This window comes from Macaca fascicularis, chromosome X, assembly GCF_037993035.2.
Source record: "Macaca fascicularis isolate 582-1 chromosome X, T2T-MFA8v1.1".
NCBI lineage: Eukaryota > Metazoa > Chordata > Mammalia > Primates > Cercopithecidae > Macaca > Macaca fascicularis.
Genome location: NC_088395.1, coordinates 91,716,339 through 91,742,917, shown reverse-complemented (window position 1 = coordinate 91,742,917; position 26,579 = coordinate 91,716,339). Strand labels below are relative to the sequence as shown.

Below are 26,579 nucleotides of genomic sequence, written 5' to 3'. Positions count from 1 at the left end.
TTAAGGGATCCTGTTCCATCAAGATAGCCATCAGCCAATCAGTTGTCTGCCAACCCATCATCTGCCACCCCATCCTTAGTCAACCAAGCAGGAATCAACAGGGCATGAACCAATCAGGCACGAATCAATCAAGTTTATCAGATTCGAACCAAACCGGCATAAACCAGCCAAGCACAAGCTCACTTGGTATGAACCAAATGGACATGAACCAACAGAGTGCAAGCCTACATGAAATGAACCAAGTGGACACGAAACAACCAAGCATGAGCCAAGCTGGCATGAGGCAATCAAGTACAAGCCTACCAGACATAAACCAACCTGGCATGAAACAACCAGGCACATGGCAATTAGGTAGGAGCCAACCAGATATGCTGCAACAAGAACTGAGCCAACTAGTCCTGAGCAAAGCAGGCATAAGCCAACCAGGCCCATCGCAACCAGGCCCAAGCCAATCAGGCCCCAGCCAATCAAGCATGAGGCAAGTAGGCACGAACCAATCAGGTATGAGCCAACCAGTGGTGGGGCAACTAGACAGCCAGTCCGGTAGGAGCCAACCAACCACGAGACAAGTAGGCACCAGTCAATCAGGCACAAGCCAAATAAGCCTGAGCCAACCAGGCGCATGGCAAACAGGACTGAGCCAACCAGTCCTGAACCAACCAAACATGAGTCCACCAGGCATGTGGCAACCAGGCATAAGCCAGCAAGTCCCAAGCCACCCAGACATGAGTCAACCAGGCATGAGTCAGCAAGTCCCAAGCCACCCAGACATGAGTCAACCAGGCATGAGGCAGCAAGTCCCAAGCCACCCAGACACAAGTCAACCAGGCATGAGTCAGCAAGTCCCCAGCCAACCAGTCATGAGGCAACCAGGCACTAGCCAATCATGTAAGAACCAAACAGACATGGGCCAACCAGGTGCAAACCAATCAAGTTTATCAGATTCCAACCAAACAGGTATAAACCAGCCAAGCCCAAGCTTACATGGTGTGAACCAATTGAACATGAACCAGCTGAGTGCAAGCCTATATGAAATGAACCAAGTGGATATGAAACAACCAAGCATGAGCCAAGCTGGCATAAGGCAATCAGGTACAAGCCTACCAGACATAAACCAACCTGGCATGAAACAACCAGGCACGTGGCAATTAGGTAGGAGCCAACCAGGCAGGAGCCAACCAGGCATGTGGCCACAAAGCCTGAACCAACTATTCCTGAGCAAAGCAAGCATAAGCCAACCAGGCCCATCTCAACCAGGCCCAAGCCAATCAGGCCCCAGCCAATCAAGTACGAGCCAAGCAGGCACGAACCGATCAGGTATAAGCCAAACAGTGACGTGGCAACTAGACAGGCAACAGTCAGGTAGGAGCCAACCAAGCATGAGACAAGTAGGCACCAACCAATCAGGCACAAGCCAACGAGTCACATGGCAAACAGGCCCGAGCCAACTGGCCCGGAACCGACCAAACATGAGTTCACCAGGCATGTGGCAACCAGGCATGAGCCAGCAAGTCCCCAGCCAACTAGGCATGAGACAACCAGGCACTAGCCAATCAAGAAAGAACCAAACAGGCATGAGCCATCCAGGCAGGGGTCATCCAGGCATATGGGAACCGGGGCCGAGTCACCCAGGCCGGAGCCAACAAGAGCTGGACCAATTAGTACTGAGCCAACCAGGCCTGAGTCAACCAGGCAGGAGCCAGCCAAGTGTGAGCCAAATGGGCATGAGGCAGACAAGCATGGATTATTTTCAAATAAGACCTGCAGAGGCTGGAGACTGCACAGAAATTTTGCGACTGATTAAAGTAAGCCCATTTTTATTACATGGAGCCTCACGGCATTAGTGTAGGGCTGAAAGAGTAAGAGAGGCATAGTTGGGGTTCGAATTCTGCCTCTGCTAGTTATGTGTACATAACCTCTGGTAGTTACTTAACCTCTTTACTCTTCATTTTCTGCATCTAAAATTAAGATTATAACAATATATATCTCAAAAGACTGTTGTTATGAGACAGTAACATAAAATGATTACACATAAATTGCTTGGCATATAGTAAGGGGCTCAAAAAGTTATAGGGGAACCAATTCCTGGAAATTTTAGGGACTGAATGTGTTCTGTTTCCTGGGGAAATTTTAACTTTAAAAGAGTATCTTAGAGAAAAGAAATGCTTACCTTAAACAAATGACCCCACCAATGATAGAATTTCATATTTTAGTGGCTAAGATTTTGGAGTAGGAGTCTCATTGCTTCTAAGGCCACACCTACTTGTTGAAACTGATGATCAGCTAACCCAAAAAACAATAGTCACATGCAACAAATTTTCCATACATTCTCAGACAGTTCATTGATCACTGAAGCCCAGCCACAGACAGCCCTCAGGAGCCAAGCAGCTGGGTTACATATTTCTCATTTAAATGTTTATTTGAATGGCTTCCTTGGAAATCATTCCAGTTGATTAAAGGGGATAAAGTATCTAGTAGTTCACAGTTACTGTGCTGAAGTTCTGTGGTGCTGAAAGCACTCATTTATGTGATGGACAACCTACACAATTCCATATAAAGCGGTAGACTAAGTTCTTTATGGAGTAAATATGTGGCTGGAGCAAGGCACAGATTATAGATATGCAGACCTCATAAGTGTTTTGTAATGAAAATGTTTTAATATCCTTACTAATATATTTAAATCTTGTCTAAATCAGGCCAAGTGTGTGTTCCCTTTGGAGAGTGTGTTTTAATGGTCAAAATAAAATACCCATAGTTTTCTAGTGAAATCCACCTGTGGAAGTGATTCTAGGCCTGGTTACAGATCTGTAAGAACTGGGTTATCTGTCGTTTTATGGCTTACATTCTATTCCATTTCCACAAATTCTTACATCATTTCTCTAACTGGCATTAATCTGAATGATTAGATAACCTATCAAAATACTATGCCCAACAGATTATTACAGATTCACATTCTTCCAGGTGGTAGAAAACATTTTTAAAAGAGTTTTTTGTAGTTCTAGCATCTGACACCTGGTTGGCAATTAATAAATTTATTATTGAATGATGATCTCTTTACCTGGACAAATGTACTTTTCCTAGCTTTCCAAGCAATGCCCATTGTCATCACCAAGGGAATAATACATCACTAGATCACCCCATTTCAGTGAAACTATCTGTAGGGTTTCTGGCCACATTTACTTTTTAATTTGTCACATGTATCTGATAATACGTAAGATGTTTATTGGGAGTAATTTTAATGAGTATTCATTGTGGAAAAATAATAGAAAAGCTAAATTACTTACTGTCTCACATACATGTATATAATGATTAATTGGCTTTGAGTTTTATGTTCTTCTTAATATTTTATGTCCATTTGTCCTAACTCCTGTTCATTGCTAAGTTTGCAAAACAGTCTCTCTTTGCAGAGGAGTTTATTAGAGTTTGAACCACAGTAATTGCTTAGCTGAATATATTGCAGGTTTTATTGACTGTTCCATTCCAAGTATCCTCTGTATGAACTCATTTTATACTCTTCTCAATCACCACATCACAGCATTATTTCGGAGCCTAGTCATTTCATTGCCAGGCAGCCATAACTTCTTGCTTACCAGAATTTCTAAAGCTTTATATTGTGGTGGTCCCTAAAGTGTGGTTTTGGACCATTGGTGAACCACAGATGGTGCTGAGTAGTATTAATATTTTATTTTTCTTCATTGTACAAACATTGAATGCATATTAGGGGAAGATTATACACCAAGTAGTATAAAAGATATAAGGATTCTTGGATTACAGTCTCTACCCTCAAGGAGCTTACAGCGTCTTAGGGGAGGTATCAACATAAATATCGTCCTCCCTGATCAATCCATTCTTTACACAGCAGTCAAAATGCTTAAAATTCCATTGAGATTCTGGCTGTCTTGAGAATAAAATCCAAACTTCTTACTAATGCTCTGTGTAATCTGGTCCTTGCTGTTCTCCTGTATTTTAAAAGCTTATTTCCATTAAAAGTTTAATGCAATTCCAGTCAAATTTTCACATAGAAACATTTTAAAAATCCAAAAAAGAAGAGTAATGAGGGAGATGATCTCTACCAGATATTATAAAACTGTAAGTAATTAAAATACTATGGTAACTAGTGGACAGATAGATCAATGGGACAGAAAGGAGAGCCCAGAAGTTCTCTTAAGTACGCAGTCAGCCTTCTGTATCCATGGCTTCTACATCTGTAGATTCAAACAACCATGGATTGAAAATATTTGTAAAAATTGCAACTGTACTGAACATGTACAGACTTTTTTCTTGTCATTATTCCCTAAACAATACAGTATAACTATTTACATAATACTTACATTGCATTAGATATTATAAGTAATCCAGAGATGATTTAAGGTATATGAGAGGATACACATAGGGTATTGCAAATACTCTGCTATATAAGGGGCTTGAACACGCTCAGATTTTGGTATCCTGGGGCTGAGGGAGCAGGTCCTGAAACTAATCTCCCATGAATACAAAGGGATGACTGTAAATGAGGATGTAGTATATGATAAAAGGGACATGTCGAGTCATCCAGGATGGGTTATTCAGTAAGTGCTGTTGGGATAATTGGGAGGAAAAGATAAAGGTGAAATTCTACCTAACTTCTTACACCAAAAAAAGTTGAACAAATCAATTATTAATATTATGATCTTAAAAAGAAAATGAGTGAATACCTTTTGCTTTCCAAGCATGAGATATAAACCGTGAAGGAAAAGAACCTGAATATGTAAAAAACAAAAAACAAACAACAACAACAACAAAAAAACATGATATAGTAAAAAGCCACAACAAAAAAGCCTCAAGTTAAAATGGCAAAAACATCTCACAGGCAAACACCTGAAAGACTTCTCTGTAAAGCCTATGAGCTTCATAATACATAAACTTTATGACAGCTGCCTTGAATGCTCAGTAACATTTTTTGCTTTACTTCCCAGTTTCTGGCTGCATTCAAGGTTACTAATCTGGATAATTGACATTCATATGTGTGAGGTATCAACATAGTTAATCTCTCTAATAATATTTATACATCCTTTTGTTGCATTACTGTTTTAGATCTTGTTTCTAGATGACTGGGATTAAGTCTGACTAACTTTTAACACTGCCCAGGATATCACATGTCAATAAATGTTTAACACAAATTGTATGATGATTATCATCTTAATTATTTATTGCTAAATCATAAACTGAAGGTTTTATCTACTTTGACAGGAATTGGCTGCCTGTGAAAGCATGCTAGATGCAATGGAGTTAACAGCAGCTGGTAAGATACTTTGTGGTATTTTCAGAGCAAGAAAAAAAACACACAGTACTACTTAGATATGTGGAAGCTATTGCTCTTGGTACACAAAGATGACACCATTACTAGCATGTACAGGACATACATTTGATAGCTTTGTCAGAGCTCCACTATTTTATTTTCCTTATTTTTAGTACAAAATTGTTACTTAAGAGCTCTTACACCTTTACAGCTGCAATAGACCAGCTGGTTTTCAGAATGTAAAATGAGGAGCGTTACTGGTCAAAAAAGTATAATTTAACACCCAGTATGTTGGTAGTAGCTTGATACAATGAAATCGATAAAAGCAAAATGATTTAAAATATTTTCAAAGTATTTACTACATGTCGATAGCAAGATTAATAGGATAGGCCAGTGATTTGTGAAGAATTAGAACATTTTAGGGAGTAAATATGAAGATGAAAAGATTATTAATGTATATAAAATTACAAATGGCAAAGACTAGGTGAAGACAGTTATCAAAATCTAGAAGAATTGATGAAGGATAACTCCCTGAAGTTGAATACTTCAGAATGCATGTAATAAACTGAGGACATTCTACCAAGGAGATAAATGGTTTCACTATAATACTGGGTGACAGTTTCAGAAGGAAGTTCTGGGATGTTTGTGGAGTCTTTTGCACCATGCCCTAACAAATGAGTCTTAGTGCCTCGGTCAGAAATAGAACCCTGAACCGCATAGATCATGGATCAGTCGTCTTATGTGATGATACTTATGTTCTTATACTTGACAATTAACACCACTAGAATGTTAACTAAATAGTAATTTTGTTGGCTTAAAAGAAATAGTAAGAAATACAAAGTTGAAAGTAATGTACACTCTATGAAAGCAGTACTCAAACTGAAGCAGCATAACAAATTGAGCATCCCTAACCTGAGAATCTGAAATCTGAAATGCTCTAAAATCAGAAACGTTTTGAGCACTGGCATTACACTCAAAGGAAGTGTTCATTGGAGCATTTCAGATTTCAGATTAGGGATGCTCAACTGTTGAGTATATAATGACATATTTTAAAAATCAAAAACATATCAGACATTCAAAACACTTCTGGTCTCAAGAATTTTGGATAAGGAATACTCAATCTGTACTATGTTAAGATAATGCCCCTACACTATTCGTTGTAATTAGAAAAATACTGCTCAGGGTAATATGTAACAGTCATAACTAAAATACTTTGTATACTCCAGCATCCTGCCTTAGGATTTCAGTATATATTTAAATTGCAGTAATTTCATAATGTCCTCAGTCCTGTTTTTATCTTAAAATGTCCTTATGTACTTGTATAGAGGCCAGTGAGAGATTTGATTTTTGTTTACTCTTACCTATTGTTGCAAACTTTTTAAAAATGTGATTAAATACACATATCATTTTAACTATTTGTAACTGTATAATTCAGTGACATTCAATACATCCATTGTTGTGCAACCAGCACCACTATCCATCTCCAGACCTTTCCATCACCCAACTGAAACTCTGTAATCATTAAACAATAACTCCCCATTGCCAGCCCACCTCCCCCTAGGCTCTCATAACTACTATTCTACTTTCCATCTCTACCAATTTGCCTATTCTAGGTACCTCGTATGACTGGAAACATGTAATATTTGTCCTTGTGTGTCTGTCTTATTTCACTTAGCATAATGTTTCAAGTTTCATCCAAGTGGTAGCCTGTATCTGAATTTCTTTCCTTTTCAAAGCTGAATAACATTCCATTGTGTATATATAAAATGTGATTATATATATATAACTTTATTTATCCTTTTATACATTTTGGCTGTTTCCAAATTTTGGCTATTGTGAATAATGCTGCTGTGAAACATTGGTGTACAAATATCTGTCTGAGTTGCTGCTTTCATTATTTTGGCACATACGTAGAAGTGGATTTCTGGATCATATGATAATTTTTTTTTTTTTTTGAGGAGTCTCCATACTGTTTTCCACAACAGCTGCATCATTTTACATTCTCATTAGCAAAGCACAAGAGTTCTAATTTCTCCACATCCTCATCAACACTTATTTTTGTTTTTTTGTAATACCCATCCTAGTCTGTATGAAGTGCTGTCTCACTGTGTTTTGATGTGCATTGCACTAATGATTAGTGATGTTGAACACCTTTTCATGTGCTTATTGACCCTTTGTATATCTTCTTTGAGAAGTGTCTATTTATGATATTTCCACATTTTGGAATTGAGTTGGTTTTTTGTTGTTGTTGAATTGTAGGAGTCCTTTATATAGTCTGGATATTAACCCCTTATCAGATGTTATTTCCAAATACTTTCTCCCATTCCATGGTTGCCTTTTTGTTCTTGATATTGTCCTTTCACATACAAAGTATTTTGTTTTTGATAAAGTCCAATTTATTCATTTGTCATTTGTGCTTTTGGTGTTATATCCAAGAAATAATTGCCAAATCCAATGTCTTGAAGATTTTCCATGTTTCTTCTAAGAGTTTTATAGATTGAGCACTTATGTTGAGGTATTTGATCTATTTTGAGTTACATTTTGTACATGCTGTGAAGTTAAGGGTCCAACTTCATTATTTGCATATAGATACTCAGTTTCTCTAGTACTGTTTGTTGAAAAGAAAGTCCTTTTCCCCATGAATCGTCATAGCACCCTTGTCAAAAATCAATGGATCAGATATGTGAGGGTTTGATTCTGAGGTCTCTATTCTGTTCCATTGGTCTATATGTCTGTCCTTTTGTCACTACCCTACAGTATTAATTGCTGTAGCTTTGTAATAAGTTTCAAAGTCAGGAAGTGTGAGTCCTCCAATATTATTTTTTGTTTTCAAGATTGTTTTGGCTGTTCGGGGCCCCCTGGAATTCCATATGAATTTGAGGATCAGCTTTTCTGTTTCTGTGAAAAAGGCTGTCAGAATTTTAATAGGGACTGCATTAAATATGTAGATCATTTTGAATAGTATTGGCATCCTACCAATGTTGTCTTCCTATGCATATATAGGTTTTTTTTTTTTTAATTTCTGTGGATCTTTTCCGGTTTCTTTCAGCAATGTTTTATAGCTTTCAGTATACAAGTTTTTAACCTCCTTGATTAGATTTATTCCTAGGTATTCAATTCTTTTAGGGGTTATTGTAAGTGGTACTACTTCCTTAATTTATTTTTTGGTTTGTTTTTTGCTGCTATATAGAAACACGACTTATTTTTGTTTGTTGATCTTGTATCCTGCAACTTTGCTGAATTTGTTTATAGCTCTAGAAGATTTCTCTTAGATTCTTTGGAATTTTCTCTATATAGAATCATGTGATCTGCAAATAGAGATAGTTTTAGCTTTTCCTTTCTACTATGGATTTTTTTTTTTTTTTTTTTTTGAGACAGAGTCTTGCTCTCTTGACCAGACTGGAGTGCACTGGCACAATCTCAGCTCACTGCAACCTCCGCCTCCCAGGTTCAAGCGATTCTCCTGCCTTAGCCTCCCGAGTAGCTGGGATTAGAGGCGCATGCCACCACACCTGGCTAATTTTTGTATTTTTAGTAGAGATGGAGTTTCACCATGTTGGCCAGACTGGTCACGAACTCCTGACCTCAGGTGATCCACCTGCCTTGGCCTCCCAAAGTGTTGGGATTACAGGCGTGAGCCACTGGGCCTTGCCTATGAATGGTTTTTATTTATTTTTCTTGTCTAATAGCTCTGGCCATAACTTCCAGTACAATGTTGAATACCAGTGGTGAAAGTGGGCATCTTTGCCTTCTTCCTAATCTTAAGGGGGAATGTTTTCAGTCATTCAACATTAAGTGTAATGTCGTTTTCATAAGTACACTGTATCATGTTGAGGAATGTCCCTCTATTCCTAGTTTTATAAAAGCTTTTATCTTGAAAGTGTTGCGCTTTAGTCAAATGCTTTTTTGGCATTCATTGATTTGATTTTGTGGGTTTTCCCCCTTTGTTTCATTAATATGATGTATTAAATTGATATTCTTATGTTGCTGCACCCTTACATTCCTAGGATAAATCACACTTGATTATGGTGAATAATCCCTTTAATATGCTGTTGGGTTCAATTTCCAATTTTGTGGAGAAGTTTTTAACCTATATTATTAAGGAATATTGGCCTGTAACTTTCTTCTAATATCTTTGACTGCCTTTGGAATCAGAGTAATGCTGACCTCACAGAATTAATTATAAAGTGCTTCCGTCTCTTAAATTTTTGGGAAGAGTTAGAGGAAGACTGGTATTAATTATTCTGTAAATGTTTGGTAGAATTCACCACTGATGAGGCCATTTGGTTCCTTACTTTTTTTTGTTGGGAGATCTTTGATTACTGATTCAAAGTCTTGCAGGTCTGTTGAGATTTTCTGTTTCTTCTTAAGTAGGTTTAGGTAATTTGCATGTTTGAAGGAATGTGTCCATTTCTTCTAAGTTTTCTAATTTGTTGTTATATAAATCATAATATTTTTATACTCCCTTTTAATGTTGTAGTGTTGGCAGTAATGTCCTTATTTTCTTTTCTGATTTTAATTATTTGCATCCTCTTTGTCAGTCTAGCTGTCAATTTTGTTGATCTTTTCAAATAATCAACCTTCATTGATTTTCTCCATGTTTTTCCATCCTCTGTTTTATCTCTATCCAATTTTTATTATTATCTTCTTTCTGCAAGCTTTGGGCTTAGTTTGCTCTTCTTTGTCTAGTTCCTTAAGGCATAAAGTTAGATTATTGTTTTAGATCATTTTTTAAAATGGCATTTACAGCTATAATTTTCCCTCTGAGCACTACTTTCACTACATCTCGTAAGCGTGTTTGTTGTGTTTTCATTTTCATTCATCTAAATGTTTTCCTATTTCCCTTATACTTTCCTCTTTGACCCATTGGTTGTGTACAGTGTGTTGTTTAATTCCCACATATTTGTAAATTTCTCAAATTTTTTTCCCGCTGATTTCTAGTATCATTGTACTGTCATTAGAAAAAATATTGTGTGTGATTTTCATATTTTAAAATTTATTAAGACTTGGTATGTGACCTAATGTATCTATCCTAAAGAAAGTTCCATGTGTACTTGAGGGAAAAAAATGTGTACTCTGTTGTAGTTGGATAGAACTTTATGTATATGTCTGTTAGGTACAATTGGTCTATAGTGTTCAAGTCATCTACTTTTCTGTCTGGTTGTCCTATATATTACTGAAAGTGGGGTATTGAATCTCCTATTATTGTCTTGCTGTGTACTTCTCTCGGTTCTGTCAGTGTTTGCTTCATATATTTTGGAGCTGTGATGTTCAATGCATGTATATTTATAAATGTTATATGTTCTTGGTGAATTAACCCCTCTATCATTTCATAATGTACTTTGTCTCTTGTAACTGTTTTTGACTTAAAGTCTATTTTGTCTGATACTAGTATAGCCACCCTAGCTCTCTTTTAGTTACTATTTGCATGAAAGATATTTTTCCATCATTTCATTTTCAACGTATTTGTGACTTTGGATCTACAGTATGTCTCTTGTAGACAGTATATACTTGGATCATTTTTTTGTTTGTTTGTTTTCCTTAATCTATTCTGGCTATCTCTGTGTTTTGGCAGGAGTGTTTAATCCATTTACATTTAATTACTGATGAGGAAGGACTCGCCTGTACTATTTAACTGTTTTCCATATGCCTTAAAGCTTTTGGTTGTCCCTACTTTCCTCCATTAGTCCTTTTTTTGTGTTTTATTTTTGTAGTGAAACATCTTGATTCCTTCTCATTTCCTTATGTGTATATTTTATAGACTTTTTTTGTTTACCATGGGGATATTTGATGGTTACAACAATCTAATTTTGATTTAAACCAACTTAACTTCAATAGCATACAAAAATTCTTCTTATATATATCTCTGTCCCCATCTTCTGTTATTGATGTCAGGGATTACATCTTTACACATTGTGTGCCCAATAACATACATTAGGCTGGGCATGGTGGCTCACGCCTGTAACCTCAGCACTTTGGGAGGCTGAGGTGGATGGATCACTTGAGGCCAGGAGTTTGAGACTAGCCTGGCCAACATGGCAAAATCCCATCTCTACTAAAAATACTTAAAAAAAAATTAGCTGCGCATGGTGGCAGGTGCCTGTAGTCCCAGCTATATGGGAGGCTGAAGCACAGGAACTGCCTGAACCCAGGAGGCAGAGATTGCAGTGAGCTGAGATCATGCCACTGCACTCCAGCCTGGGTGAGCAAGACTTGTCTCAAAAAAATAAGAAATAATAATTATTTTTATCCATTTGTCTTTCAGACAATGTAGAAAACAAAACGTGGAGTTAGGGTCATCTCTCAGTATATGCAGGAGATTGGTTCCAGGACCCACTGCATATGCCCAAATCCATGCATACTCAAGTCCCACAGTGAGTCCTACTGAACTCACATATATGAAAAGTCAGTCCTCTGTATATGTGGGTTTCTCCTCCAATGAATATTGTTTTTGATTTGTGTTTGAAAAAAATCCATGTGTAAGTGTACTTGCATAGTTCCAACCCATGTTGTTCAAGGGTCAACTGTATAAACATAATTACAATACTACCTCTTATAATTGCTCATATATCTGTCTTTACCAGAAATCTTTATTCATACAACTTTTAGTTACTGTCTAGATTACTTTCATTTCAACCTGAAAGACTCCTTTTGGCATTTCTTTTTGGGCAGGTCTAATGGTAATGAATTCCTACAGTTTCTTTTTTTTTTTTGCGGGGGCGGGGAAGGGGTGTCTGGGAATGTCTTAATTTCTCCGTCATTTTGAAGGACAGTTTTGGTGGATATAAAATTCTTAGCTGACAGTCCCCACTCCTCCCGCTCCTCAGACTTTAAATATCAATCCACTGCTTTTTGGCTTCCAAGGTTTCTGACAGGAAATCAGATGGTAATCTAATTGAGGACCCTCATATATGACAAATTGCTTCTCTTGCTATGTATTCTCTGTCTGGTTTTTGAGACTTTCATTATAATGTGTCTTGGTGTGGATTTCTTTGGGTGTATCCTACTTAGAGTTTGTTAAGCTTCTTGTATTTGTAGATTCATGTTTTATGTCAAATTTTGTTTTCAGCAGTTATTTTTTCAAATTCTCATTCATTCTCATTCTCTCTCTGTCTCTCTCTCTCTCTCTCCTGTCCCACAAGATATATCCTGTTCCACTTAATGGTGATGATGTCCCACAGACACTTTTGGCTTTGTTCACTTTTCCTCATCCCTTTTCTGTTTTTCAGACTCAATAATTTCACCTGGCCTAGTTTCAAGTTCACGGATTCTTTCTTCAACTTATTCAAATGTGTCTTTGAACCCCTCCAGTATAGTTTTTTTTGTTGTTTGTTTGTTTGTTTTCCATTTCAGTTATTATACTTTTAAGCTTCAGAATGTTAGGGGGAGGATTTTTGTAAATTTATATCTATGTTATTTTGTTTATATATTTTTTTCCTGTATTTGTGCATGTCTTCTTTTATCTCTTTGGGCATCTTTAAGACAGATGTTTTAAGTTATTTAGTCAAACATCTGGCTTTCTTCAGGTATGTTTTTTGTTAATGTATTTTATTCCTTTGAATGACCATCGTTTCTTGTGATCTTTGTTGAAAGCTAGACTTTGAAACTAATACTATGGTAACTTTGGAAATCAGATTATCCTTTTCCCCCAGGATTTGATGGAGTTTGTTTTAAAGCATTACAGGGTGTCTCTGTGTCACAAATCAGCCTGAGTTGACAGCTTAATGTGTTCTCAGGTCCCCTCTGTGTCTTTAGTCACACATGGTAACTTTCTAAATTCCCCTGTATATATGTTTTTAATTCCCAAATCTCTCACAAAACAAGGCAGCTCCTTTAAATCTCCTGGAAGCCACTTCAGCTTGTGGGGGTTTCCAAGTCCTCACCTCAGTGATCAGAGTAACAATACACAGTCAAAACACAGAACTTCAGTATTTTGAGGACAAGATGTTTATTGATCACCCTGGTTCCAGCAAACTGCTACAGAAATACAGGTTGCTGTTCCCATGGAGTAGATGGTGTTGAGTACTGGGTAGCTGCCACCTCACTGATGGCTGAATTTGATCCAAATTAACTGCAGTTGACCAGTCAGGCTGTCTCCTGTAAGTTGCAAATGTTCAGATAAACTCCAGAGTTCCAAAATACTCACTTTAGTTTCTGTCAATACAATTGCTATCCAGGTGGATAAATTCCTAGTGCTTCCTATCCACCATATCCTTCTCTGCTGTAAACTTTCTGACATACTATATATGAATTGATATTTCAGATTTACTCAGAGATGGCTTTGGGGAAAATCCCCTTTTCTACTGCCTGATTGCAGAAGTAAATGAGCAACAAAAACCATCAGGTAGAGTAAATCTTTCTTCTCCAGTTTAATCTGGAATATATTTTTTCCATGCTGAAAAATAGTACAGTTTTGCAGCATATAATTACTATTAAGCAGAAGAGAAAAGAATGTGTATAAACCCAGTTTTTTGGTAAAGAATATGCATGGTATGTACTTATGTTTGTATAAGCATTATTATTATTACAATTTTTTAAGAGACGGGGTCTTGCACTGTCACCCAGGCTGGAGTGCAGTGGCATGATCATGACTCACTGCAGCCTCCAACTAAACTCCTGTGCACAAGTGTCTCAGCCTCCCAAGTAGCTGGGACTACACATATGTGCCACTATGTCCAACTAGTTTAAAATTATTTTTTGTAGAGACAGGGTATCACAATGTTGCCCAGGCTGGTCTCAAATTCCTGAGCTCAACTGGCCCTCCTGCCTTGGCCTCCCAAAACACAGGGATTACAGCCATGAGCCACTGCGCCCAGCTAAAATTTTTTGGAAGATCGTACACCACACTATAAAAAGAAGGCTTATATCTTAAAAGTTATATTTTAAAGGACTTAAGTCCTCTACACTATAAGTTTTTGTATTGTTATTTTTTTTTCAATGAGCATTTATTACTTTAATAGTTAAACAAACACCAAAAGACATTCAATTTGGGGGTAAAGAACTGGCTAAGATTCAACACAACCTTTCTACACCCTTTCTACTCCCTTCCTAGGCAAATTGACTGTTGGATTTGCCATGTACTACTTTACATATGACTCATGGATTGGCAAGGTACTTTACCTAGAGGACTTTTATGTCACACGAGCTTACCAAGGTAAAACTAAAATTTATGATATTTATTGGGTGAAATTCAGCCCCCGATATTTCACGTGGGTCCTTTTCTATGTTCCCTAAGTGTTGACTGGTCTGAGAAATAAAGGGAAAGAGTACAAAAGAGAGAAATTTTAAAGTTGGGTGTCCGGGGGAGACATCACATGTAGGCAGGTTCCATGATGGCCCCCTAAGTTGCAAAACCAGCAAGTTTTTATTAGTGATTTTCAAAAGGGGAAGGAGTGTACGAATAGTGTGTGGGTCACAGAGATCACATGCTTCACAAGGTAATAAAATATCACAAAGCAAATGGGGGCAGGGTGAGATTACAGGACCGGGGTGAAATTAAAATTGCTAATGAAGTTTTGGGCACGCATTGTCATTGATAACATCTTACCAGGAGACAGGGTTTGAGAGCAGACAACCAGTCTGACCAAAATTTATTAGACAAGAATTTCCTCATCCTAATAGGCCTGGGAGTGCTACAGGAGATCAGGGCTTATTTCATCCCTTATCTGCAACCATAAAAGACAGACATTCCCCAAGCAGCCATTTCAGAGGCCTCCCCTTAGGAACGCATTCTGATTCTCAGGGATGTTCCTTGCTGAGAAAAAGAACTCAGTGATATTTCTCCTATTTGCTTTTGAAATAAGAGAAATACGGCTCTGTTCCACCCGGCCCACAGGCAGCCAGACTTTAAGGTTATCTCCCTTGTTCTCTGAACATCACAGTTATCCTGTTCTTTTTTCAAGGTGCCCAGATTTCATATTGTTTAAACAATTTATGCAGTCAACGCAATCATCATAGGGTCCCTGAGGTGACATTCATCCTCAGCTTATGAAGATGATGGGATTAAGAGATTAAAGTAAAGACAGGCATAGGAAATCACAAGAGTATTGATTGGGGAATTGTTAAGAGTCCATGAAATCTTCATAATTTATGTTCAGAGATTGCAGTAAAGACAGGAATAAGAAATTATAAAAGTATTAATATGGGGAACTAATAAATGTCCATGATATCTTCACAATTTATGTTCTTCTGCTGCGGCTTCAGCTGGTCCCTCCGTTCAGGGTCCCTGACTTCCCACAACATCTCTCCTTTTCTTTTTATATAAATGTGCCATGGCGATGAAGGCTTGTTCATTCTCTCAATTTTGACGCAGGATTCTTTGACTGGTCTGGCACACTAAAGACAAGCCGATTAAACAGAGAAACATAATTCCAAAATTTACTACAGTTGAGCCCCCAATAGACTTAACCCAAGTCGTGGGGTTTAGTCCATAAAGATTTTCTGCCATCTGATCTAAGGCCTCAGCTCCAGGCACAATGGATAAGTGAGCTTGAAAGCCTTCAAAAATTTGTTTCTTTAATTTAGTTATGTCCAATGATAAATTATCTTCCCTACCCAGAAGGTGTCCTTTGGCCATTTCCCATGAATGATCAATCTTGTTATAGGAATACAGGGTGATACAGAAAGAAGAGGTATTCCAACCGCACTGCATTTGCATGTGATGTTCGAGACTCACTACCCGATCTCCAAACCAAATTAACAGACGGTCTTAAATCATTAATTTGATTAGCCAATTTTTGATCAATGCCTTGAAGAGAATTCCACATTTGGGTGGAATTGGCTTGCCAATTATTAACAAAATGAGCCGTTTGAATAGATTGATGTAATGTCATTCCGGTAGTGCTGGCCAGTGCAGCAACTGTAATTAGGCCCATGATCACAGCGATTGAAGTGAAAACAAATCTCTTAGATCTTTTTAGAATTTGCTGTAACACTTCATTAATTAAATGTATTGAGGGGGAGGATTCCCAAGGTCTGGGCAAAGTTACCAGAATCCAGATTCCTTCTTGAGCTCGAACCAACATTACACTTTTCCTAGAGTCAAAATGGGAGTTAATACAAGTGTATAACTGACAATTAATGCATTGGACAGTTTGATTGTTCGTCCAAATTTTGTTATTTCCCACTAACAGCATGTAAGGAGGCTTAACACAACTCTGTATGGGAACAGTCAGGTTGGAAGTAAGTAAAGCAGAATGTCCAGATCTACGTTGATACTGAGAGATGGGGGCGGTAGCGGGAACAACAAACAGAATAGTTTCCCCTTCCCATACTCGCAGTCCAGACATGGCAATAGCCAATTTCCAAAGTTCTGGGTGTTCTAGGCTCAGAATGGGGAGTATCATACAAGGCCTGGGGGGGGGGGGGCGGCGGGTAATGCCTTTATCTTCCCATTTTAAGGGAAAGAATGAGCTGAACCTCCTATGCAAAGTAGAATGATGATTCTTGTTCTCCCAATAAGAAATAAAATAAGTAGCCTCCAGGCATTCCTTTCCGCCAGAGGAGCAATTGTTTTTTAAATAGCCCTTGGGTGCCCAGTCTATTACTAAACCATATGAGTCATTTTTTAATATGACTGCATGTGAGTTAACAGTCTTCCCAAATTAAAGTTTTAGATGGGCCCTCAAAATTTTTAGGGCATGGTTTTCCTGCAGATTTATATTGAAAGTATGGGATATCTCCCATTACTCCCCCTTTCATTTGTTTTAAAGTAGAAAGGGAGAGGCCAGAGATCAAATGTCCCGGTTCCTCTGTAACTGATCTCTCCGGAAGATAAGCAGCCCAGACTTGAGTTTCTAGATGGATACAACCAGGTGCATGTCCGAGGCACAGAGGTGGATATTTGTAACCCATGATAACATTAAATGCAGTGCCTTCTTCTCCTAGTTGAGCAGGGCAATGGTCATCTGTAGCTCCAGGCATCCACACACTATTGTTAGTGTAGATTTCTGCAGAAGCATCAATCCAGGTGAGAGGTCCAATAAATGGAGGAAAAGGCTCATAAGTCCAGTAAGAATAATTTTGTGTAGCAGGTAAATCAGTGCGAGAGGAAACTGGTGAGACAGAAAGTATAAGGAGGAGAATCATTAAATAAAACCTAGCGTAAGTGAGATTGAGGGCTGAAGGAGGAAGAGAACAGAGGGATGTTATTTTCAGGCTAACAGAAATAGTGAGATTTTTAGGTTTGTAAGGAGAAAAAGAAAGGTAATCAGGAGAAGTGGGATTAGTTAGATGGGTCTCCATTGCCATCAGGGAGGACTGAACCAGACCCATTGTGATTTGGTGTGCCTGCTTCTGAGGAGTTGGCACAGATCTCACCACGTCTGAGGGCGGTCTCTGACATGGACGTCTTTTCCATGTGGTTTTCGTTGTCAGTATTCACCCGAAGCTTGAGTCTCCTGGTGGGTACCCAGACAGGGGATTGATGATCTCCTGGTGAAACACAAGTATATCCTCTTCCCCACATTATAATTGTGCCAGGTTCCCAGGTATTAATTTGGGAGTTTTTCCATAACACTGGCTTGCCTTCATTTAGGGAGAATTTTTTGCCTGTATAATGGCATTCGGCTGCAGTTAGATTATTATCTTTAGGAACATTTAAAAAATGTAAACAATGCCAAATATAATTGGGAGTGGGGGGTAGTTAAATCATGTTTTTGCTGTTCAGACTCTTTGGACAATTGGGTTTTTAAAGTGTGATTGGCCCGTTCCGCCACAGCCTGTCCCTGAGGATTGTAAGGGATTCCAGTAATATGGGAAATCCCCACTGTTGCATAAATAAATCAAAAGCCTTACTAACATATCCGGGGGTGTTGTCTGTCTTTATTTGATATGGAAGCCCCATAACTGCAAAGCAAGAATACAGATGTTTTTTAACATGGGCCGTGCCTTCCCCTGTGTGGCAAGTAGCCCAGATAAAACCTGAGAAGGTATCTACAGAAACATGTACATATGACAGTCTGCCAAAGGAGCTAACATGAGTTACATCCATTTGCCGTAAAGCATTAGGAGTTAGGCCTCTGGGATTAATGCCAGGTTCCTGATTTGGAAGTATAAAAACTTGGCACTGAGGACAGCTGTGAACAATAAACTAAGCCTGTTTTCAGGTAAGAGCAAATTTATCTTTTAATCCAGCAGCACTGACATGAGTGAGATTATGGAACTCCTGAGCTTCTTGGGTTGCAAAAGATCAAACAGTCGACCTTATGGTTACCGGCAGACATGGGTCCTGGTAAAGTGGTATGAGATCTAACATGTGTAATATAGAAAGGGTGTCTAGTTGGCGAAACACCTGTTGTAACCTTGAAAATAAAGAAGCCAATTCAGAATTATCAATATGTTTGATAGTAGCAGTTTCTATATTTTTAGTGGCATGTACAACATAAGCAGAATCAGAGAAAATATTTAAAGGTTTGGGGAAATCCTGTAAGGCAGTAATCACAGCAATTAACTCTGCCTTTTGAGCAGAGGTATAAGAGGTAGAAATAAGCTTGTCTGTAGGGCCTACATGACCAGCATTGCCATTACTGGAGCCATCAGTGAACACTGTAACGGCCTCAGGAATGAGCTGATCTTTGGTTAATCGAGGGACCACCCAAGACGTCATCTTTATAAAATCAAACAATTTGTTCTTTGGATAATGACTGTCAACGCCAATGAAATCAGTCAAGTGAATTTGCCACAGTACGGAATGTTGAAAGGCGGTTTGAACTTCGAGTCAATTGAAAGGAACTACAATTAAATTCAGATCAAATCCAGAAATTTGAAGTATTCTACACCGAGCCTGTCCAATTAATATGGCTATTTGGTCCAGATAAACAGACAAAGTTTTTGACACAGAATGAGGAAGAAAACACCACTCCACTAAATCATTATGTTGAACTATTAGTCCAGTAGGGGAGTGTAATGAAGCAAAAACCAGAAGTTGAAAAGGCTGAAACGGCTGTACTCTAGATAACTGGGCGGTCTGGTTTCTTTCCTCTACGAATTCCAGTTCTAGTAAAGCCTCAGCGGTCTAAGTCCTGGGACCGCGGAGACTGGAATCTCTCCGCAGTGTAGAAAACAAGTTAGACAGCGCATAGGTCGGAATACCTAAAGCAGGTCTTAAATAATTAATGTTACCCAAAAGTTTTTGGAAGTCATTTAATGTTTTCAAAGAATCTCTCCTAATTTGAACTTTTTGAGGTTGAATATGTTGTTTATCGACCACCATTCCTAAATATTGAACAGGAGTGGTCTGTTGAATTTTATCCTGAGCGATGTGTAACCCAGCCTCTGTAACATGGCGGCTAGAAATTTTGTAACAGTCAATTAATTATGTCTCAGTGGGGGCAGCAATTAAAATATCATCAATAAAATGAAGAATACAGGCCTGGGGAAATTGGGCTTGAGCTGGTGAAAGCACTTGTCCAACATAAACCTGGGAGATTGTAGGGCTAGTCAGCATTCCCTGAGGAAGTACTTTCCATTGATAATGAGCTGCAGCCTCCTGATTATTGATAGATGGTACAGTAAAAGCAAATTTTTCACAATCCGATTTATGTAAAGCAATATAAAAAAAATCTTTAAGATCAATAACTATGAGAAGCCAATTTTTAGGTATTAAAGCAGGAGCAGGCATGCCGGGTTGGACAGTACCCATAGGTTTAATTACGGCATTATAATGGCTCTTAAATCGGTTACCATCCGCCACTTGCCTGATTTCTTTTTTTTACTAGAAACACAGGAGAATTCCAGGGGGAAAGAGAAGGTTCCACATTTCCAAGTTGTAACTGTTCAGAAACCAATTGAGTTAAAGCCTCCAGTTTTTCTTTAGAAAGCAGCCACTGCTGAATCCAAACGGGTGTGTCAGATTTCCATTGGAAAGGGATAGGATCAGGAGGCGTGGCAGCTGCCGCCAGTAAAAAGGATAACCTAAACTAGCCCTGTTTTCTTTTATAGTAACTGGGAGGGGTTTAGTAATCCCTTCATGCTTTGGACTGAGACCGAGCCCAGGAACAAACCCCATGTTTTCCATCATATGCTGACTGGGAGCACTGTAAGAGTTATGTGGAACATTAATTTCAGCCCCCCATTGTGCCAGTAAATCTATACCCCAAAAATTAATGGGAATTGGCCTGATATAAGGCTGCATTGTACCCTTTTGACCATCAGCGCCAGTATGAGGCAAGACAAATGTGTTGTCATAAACTTCCTCAGCTTTTCCAACACCTACTTGTCTCATGTTAGTGGGATGTTTAAGCCAGGAGGAAGGCCATAAACTAGAGGAAATAACAGAAACATCAGCTCCAGTATCTACTAGGCCCTCAAACTTTCTTCCTTGAACGTGTACGGTGCAGGTGGGCTGTTGTTTAGAAATTACATTAATCCAATAAGCGGCCTTTTAACTGCCAGAGCCCATCCCAGGGCTACGTGTCTTATCTCCTTTGTTTAAAATGGTATGAGGTAGTAAAAGCAATTGAGCAATTGACTCACCATCCGGAATGGAAACAGGAACCTTGGCAGACACGATTAATTTAATCTCATCAACAGAATCAGAATTAATGAGACCAGTATAAATGATGATACCTTTAGCAGAGGTGGATGCCCTACCTTAACACCAGACCCACCGAACCTTGAGGTAAAGGGCCATTGACCCCCGTGGGGACAATTAAAGGCAAAGAGATAGGTAGTAAATTTAGAGGAATAGTACTACAGAGATCGACCACCCCGCCCCCTACTGCGGAGGTGGACAAGCATTGTACTGAGACAGGAGAGGCTGGGACCCATTTGGTTTGGCTGTAGGTAAATTTGTTTGTGCTGAGGGTTGCATTGGGACCACCTGAAGCAGAAAACCAACATTGGTCTGAGTCTGAAGCGTCTCATTTGATATTGGGGCCTGGGACTGGCCCCACTCCCCGTTTCCCTGGTGTTATGGCAGGGGATTTCCATCTACATCTATCTTTAGAGTGGCAATTACTGGCCCAATATTTACCTTTGCGATAATGTGGGCAAACAGTAGCAGCAGCATTTGGTCGTGTTTGTTGAGCTGGCTTGGCTGCTTTTAAGTTTTTAACAGTGCAATTTTTTCGAGTATGACCAAGTTGACTGCAATTATAGCAGGCTCCAAGAAAAGAATTAGTGGGACCAGTTTGGTTGGTGTCCTTCATGTCCGTGCCCACAGAATAGCTTTGTGGGTGTCTGATCCAATGCCTTCACAAGCTTTAATATATGCAGGCAACACCTCGTGATCAGGTAAATTTTGTTGTTGGACAGAATGCATGGCCATTTTACACTCATGGTTTGCATTTTCAAAAGCTAACATACAAAGGAGAATACCTTGAGCACGCTCATCAAAGACAGAATTTTCAAAAGCATCTTGCAATTTAGCTAAAAACTCAGGGTATAATTCAGAGTGACCTTGTTTAACCATGGTAAAAGAAACAGGAGCTTGGTCTGGAGCAGGTAATTTATCCCAAGCTCTCATACACACCTTTGTTACTTGTTCTGTGGTAAGAGCATCAAAGTTTAATTGGGCATAAGAATCAGACAAACTATCAGAGCCTGTGAGCTGAGCCTGAGTAACTAGTTCAATTTAGTTCAATTTAGCTGAGCCTGCAAACGAGCCTCTTCTGACCACCAAGTACAAAATTGTAAATGCTGAGATGGGGTCAGAACAGCTTTTGCCAGTCTAAAGGAAGCAAAGTGACCTCTGTACAAAAAGTGTGTAATACCATTTTAACATAAGGGGAAGTAGGACCATACTGAGTAGAAGCATCCTTAAATTCTTTTAAAAAGGTAAGATTAAGAGGTACATAATGACGCATTTGTACCCCTTGGAAGTTAGGTGGGTCTAATGAAGGAGACCACTATTACTCATGCTGCCCTCCTCCCCCCACCTTGCCTAGTTCACAAGACAGGAGTAAAGAGAGAGAGAAACAAAAGTAAGATAAATAGCCAGACAACCTTGGCACCACCACCCGGCCCTAGGAGCTAAACAAAGTAATAATAATAACATCAACCCCTGGCCTAAACTACTTGTGTTATCTGTAAATTCCAGACACTGTATGAAAAAAGCATTATAAAACTTTTTGTTCTGTTAGCTGATGCATGTAGCCCCCAGTCACGTTTCCCACGCTTGCTCGATTTATCATGACCCTTTCACGTGGACCCCTTAAAGTTGTAAGCCTTTAAAAAGGCCAAATATCTCTTTCTCGGGGGGCTCGGCTCTTAAGACGCGAATCTGCTGATGCTCCCGGCCCAATAAAAAACCTCTTCCTTCTTTAATCCAGTGTCCGAGGAGTTTTGTCTGTGGCTCGTCCTGCTACAGGTCTAGAGCGACCGGATAAGTCCACGCGTCTAATCCACTTGTTTCTTTGTTTTGGCATAATAAGCGTTGCATTGAAGTTTCAAGAGTAGGCATCTGAGATGGAGTTGGCATACAAGTGACAGGAAAAGCATGTGTAGATAAGGGGAACTGAGGGTGAGAGGGTTGGACTGGAATGAGAGTGTGAGAAAAGGGCATTGGGGAGCAGAAGGAGCAGAAGTATACTAGTGATTACTGGCGTTCATGTGTGAAGAAGGGTACAGGGAAGCAGGCTGAATGGATGGCAAAGCGACCGGTTGAGGAACCAAAACGACAGGAGGGTGAGGGGCTGAAGAGGACAGGGGAGGGCCTGCAGAATTATAGGTAAGTTGTAGTTTGGTCCCAGAGCCATTAGGTGACTCCAGAGATTTGAAAAGAGAAGAATTAGCATATATATGGTCCTGGGCTGTGTGAGTCGGGGCGCAGGAGCTACAAGTACCGGCTCTCCATGAAAAGAAAAGATCGTCGGGGGTGACTGTAATCTAAAGTCACCAGAGTTAGACATTGAATTCTCAACATCGTCAGGTGGGGGAGGAGTAGACGAAGGGAGAGGCTGATCAGATAATGAAGGCTGTGCGGGAGAGGAAGGTTGAGGAAGAGGTGGAGGGTCGTCAGATTCAGAAAACTGTGGTAACTGTAGGGGGTCACGAGATTGGCATGTCATCAGGACAGCATGTACCAAGGCCCAATCACCCCAAACAGTGACAGGAACATAATTTCCTGTGGAGACCAGTTCCCAGAATGTTGCACCAACACAATCCCGTATTTCTACATCTAAGGTTCCTTTTTCAGGAAACCAAGGACAGTATTCTTCCACTGCCCTGACTAGAGTGACTATATTTTCCATAGGCACTCGAACACTGCCCTGTTTTAATAAGAGTTTAATATAGCAGAGATAAACATGATGTTTAGACTCCACATGACCCACAGTTAACCTGGACCATATACAGACTACTCACCAGTCGTCAGGGAGTTGAACATACATATCTGTGGACCAAATTGATGACGTTTCTCCACACCTACCAAAGGGACTCAGGTTCCCACATGCACTTGGGAAAAAAGAAAGACCACGTGGGCGCCAGATATCTGGGGAAATTCAGACCCCAATATTTCACGTGGGTCCTTTTCTATTTTCCCTAAGTGTTGGCTGGTCTGAGAAATAAAGGGAAAGGGTACAGAAGAGAGAAATTTTAGAGGTGGGTGTCCGGGGGAGACATCACATGTAGGCAGGTTCTGTGATGCCCCCCAAGCCGCAAAACCAGCAAGTTTTTATTAATGATTTTCAAAAGGGGAAGGAGTGTACAAATAGGGTGTGGGTCACAGAGATCACATGCTTCACAAGGTAATAAAATATCACAAGGCAAATGGAGGCAGGGCGAGATCACAGGACCGGGCCAAAATTTAAATAGCTAATGAAGTTTCGGGCACGCATTGTCATTGATAACATCTTATCAGGAGACAGGGTTTGAGAGCAGACAACTGGTCTGACCAAAATTTATTAGACGAGAATTTCCTTGTCCTAATAGGCCTGGGAGTGCTACAGGAGAGCAGGGCTTATTTCATCCCTTATCTGCAACCATGAAAGACAGACGTTCCCAAAGCGGCCATTTCAGAGGCCTCCCCTTAGGAACACATTCTCTTTCTCAGGGATGTTCCTTGCTGAGAAAAAGAACTCAGCGATATTTCTCCTATTTGCTTTTGAAATAAGAGAAATACGGCTCTGTTCCACCCGGCCCACAGGCAGCCAGACCTTAAGGTTATCTTCCTTGTTCTCTGAACATCGCAGTTATCCTGTTCTTTTTTCAAGGTGCCCAGATTTCATATTGTTTAAACAATTTGTGCAGCTAACGCAATCATCACAGGGTCCTGAGGTGACATTCATCCTCAGCTTATGAAGATGATGGGATTAAGAGATTAAAGACAGGCATAGGAAATCACAAGAGTATTGACTGGGGAAGTGATAAGAGTCCATGAAATCTTCACAATTTATGTTTAGAGATTGCAATAAAGACAGGCATAAGAAATTATAAAAGTATTAATTTGGGGAACTAATAAACATCCATGAAATCTTCACAATTTATGTTCTTCTGCCACAGCTTCAGCCGGTCCCTCCGTTCGGGATCCCTGACTTCCTGTAAGGATACTTCTAAATACCTTAAAAATTAAAATGACATATTTTAAGGAGACAAGATTTTACTATACATATGGTGTTTTAGTTAATGTAACTTATTGCTACTTAATGAGTTTGATCACTATCCTAGATATTCTTTCATGCAGTGAACACTCAGTCACAGATTAGAAAAACATTTTATTACTTCCTCTCAAGGTTTGAATAAGCCAAGCTATCACATGGCTATATGTTTGTTTTTTTTTTAATTTTGTTTTTGAGACAGGGTTTTCTGTCACCCAGGCTAGAGAGCAGTGGTGTGATCACGTCTCATTGCAACCTCGACCTCCTACACTCAGGCAATCCTCCTACCTCAGCCTCCCAAGTAGCTGGGGCTACAGGCAGGTGCCACAGCACTCAGCTAATTCTTTATGTTTTGTAGAAAGAGTCTGTGTTGCCCAGGCTGGTCTCGAACTCCTGGGCTCAAGTGATCCTCCTGCCCTGGCCTCCCAAAATGCTGGGATAAGAGGTGTGAGCCATTGTGCCTGGTCACACAGATATACTTTTATCTTTAAAAATGCTTTTACATTTTAGGTGGTTTTCAGTAAAAATAGATAAGAAATACACCATTATAAGACAATAGTGGCAGAGACTCACTTCTTCACGGATCTTTAAAATAAACCCAAACTCTTCTCTGACCTTCTGTACTTCATTCCAATTAGGAAAAAGGGATATGAAAGCATTCATGAGTTGTGTTTCCACAAGCTATTAATAATATTAAAAAAAGATACAGAGTTTTAGATATTACTTACTTTAAACTAAAGCAAATGACTAGTTAAGTGAAATTTGCAGTTTTCATTTTGCATTGTCTATTTAAAAGGTCTAGGTATTGGAGCTGAAATGCTGAAGAGGCTAAGTCAGGTATGTATTACAGTTAGTACTGATATTCTATTCACTAACTTTTTCTTCAATAAATATTCACAGGGCATAAATTAAATCATTAATCTCACCATTTGAACATAACCCCAACATATACTTCAAATTTCTACCCAAATTAAAGTGGATTTTCAAATCAGATGATCATATACAGCATATGAGTTACAGTCAATTAAAATTGATTTATATATAATCCACAACCACACTATACACCCTTTTTGCTATCAAGTGAAAGTAAAGAGGGAGATTAGAAAGCATTTTTATTCAAAAAAACAGGCCCACAGTATAATATTACAAGACTATAAAAGGAAGATCTTCTTGTATTTTGGAAACATATCAAAACATGTGTTCTTATAGGTACACCTTTTCTATATGATAAAGGCTTTGCAAATATCAGTTTTGAGCTTTTAAAGAGGGCTTTGAAGCTCAGAACAGTGAGTTTTTTTTCTTTTTACAGCTATAGAAAAGTTCAAAAGATAACTACTATATTTGGAAGTATTATTCACACATAGTGTCTTGCATAGAGTAGACCTTCAATAAAATATATATGTTAATGAAGATTATACTTTCAAATGAAACTAATATTTGCTGGTTTGTTTTTAAACAGATAGCCATCAGAACTCAATGTAACCGCATGCACTTTCTTGTCGTCATTTGGAACCAGGCTTCTGTCGACTACTACACTAGTCGAGGGGCTTTAGACCTTTCCTCTGTGGAGGGCTGGCATCTCTTCAGTTTTAACAGAGAAGAACTCCTGGACATGGCATGGGAAGAATGAAAGAGGCCTTGAAACAACTCATCCCAACATAGCCTCCAACATTTGACTGTCACCTGAGTCTACCAGCAGTTTGACTTTGTTGTACAATACAGCAAGTGATCATCACATTCTTGAGCAGATCTTTTATTTTGAAACA

The 26,579-nt window shown here is 39.2% G+C and overlaps 2 protein-coding genes across 6 annotated transcripts in view; one reads left to right on the top strand and one right to left on the bottom strand.

Annotated features, from left to right (window-relative positions):
- On the top strand, positions 1-26,579 carry SATL1 (spermidine/spermine N1-acetyl transferase like 1). Its single transcript, XM_065538092.2, has 7 exons — positions 1-695; positions 771-1,805; positions 5,230-5,281; positions 13,542-13,622; positions 14,331-14,432; positions 25,610-25,650; positions 26,273-26,579. Exons 1-7 carry the CDS (start codon positions 105-107, stop codon positions 26,441-26,443), a joined length of 2,073 nt encoding a protein of 690 aa, XP_065394164.1. The 5' UTR covers positions 1-104; the 3' UTR covers positions 26,444-26,579.
- Positions 13,210-26,579, bottom strand: part of APOOL (apolipoprotein O like) — a 100,155-nt gene continuing 86,785 nt past the window's right edge. For 3 of the 5 annotated variants that reach the window (XM_074028919.1, XM_074028920.1, XM_045383586.3), the window contains one exon: positions 23,811-24,776. In XM_074028919.1, coding sequence (XP_073885020.1) covers positions 24,769-24,776 — 8 coding nt within the window. In that variant the 3' untranslated portion in view covers positions 23,811-24,768. Of the gene's footprint in view, positions 15,614-23,810; positions 24,777-26,579 lie in introns of those variants that run through there. The other 2 variants (XM_074028918.1, XM_065538091.2) reach the window with 1 other exon arrangement.

Coding starts and splice junctions, on each gene's coding strand:
- SATL1 (XM_065538092.2), top strand. CDS start 105: ATGAACCAATCAGGCACGAATCAATCAAGTTTATCAGATTCGAACCAA. Junction 696..770: donor CAGGCATGTGGCAACCAGGC/ATAAGCCAGCAA, acceptor AGCCACCCAGAC/ATGAGTCAACCAGGCATGAG. Junction 13,623..14,330: donor TGAGCAACAAAAACCATCAG/GTAGAGTAAATC, acceptor CTCCCTTCCTAG/GCAAATTGACTGTTGGATTT.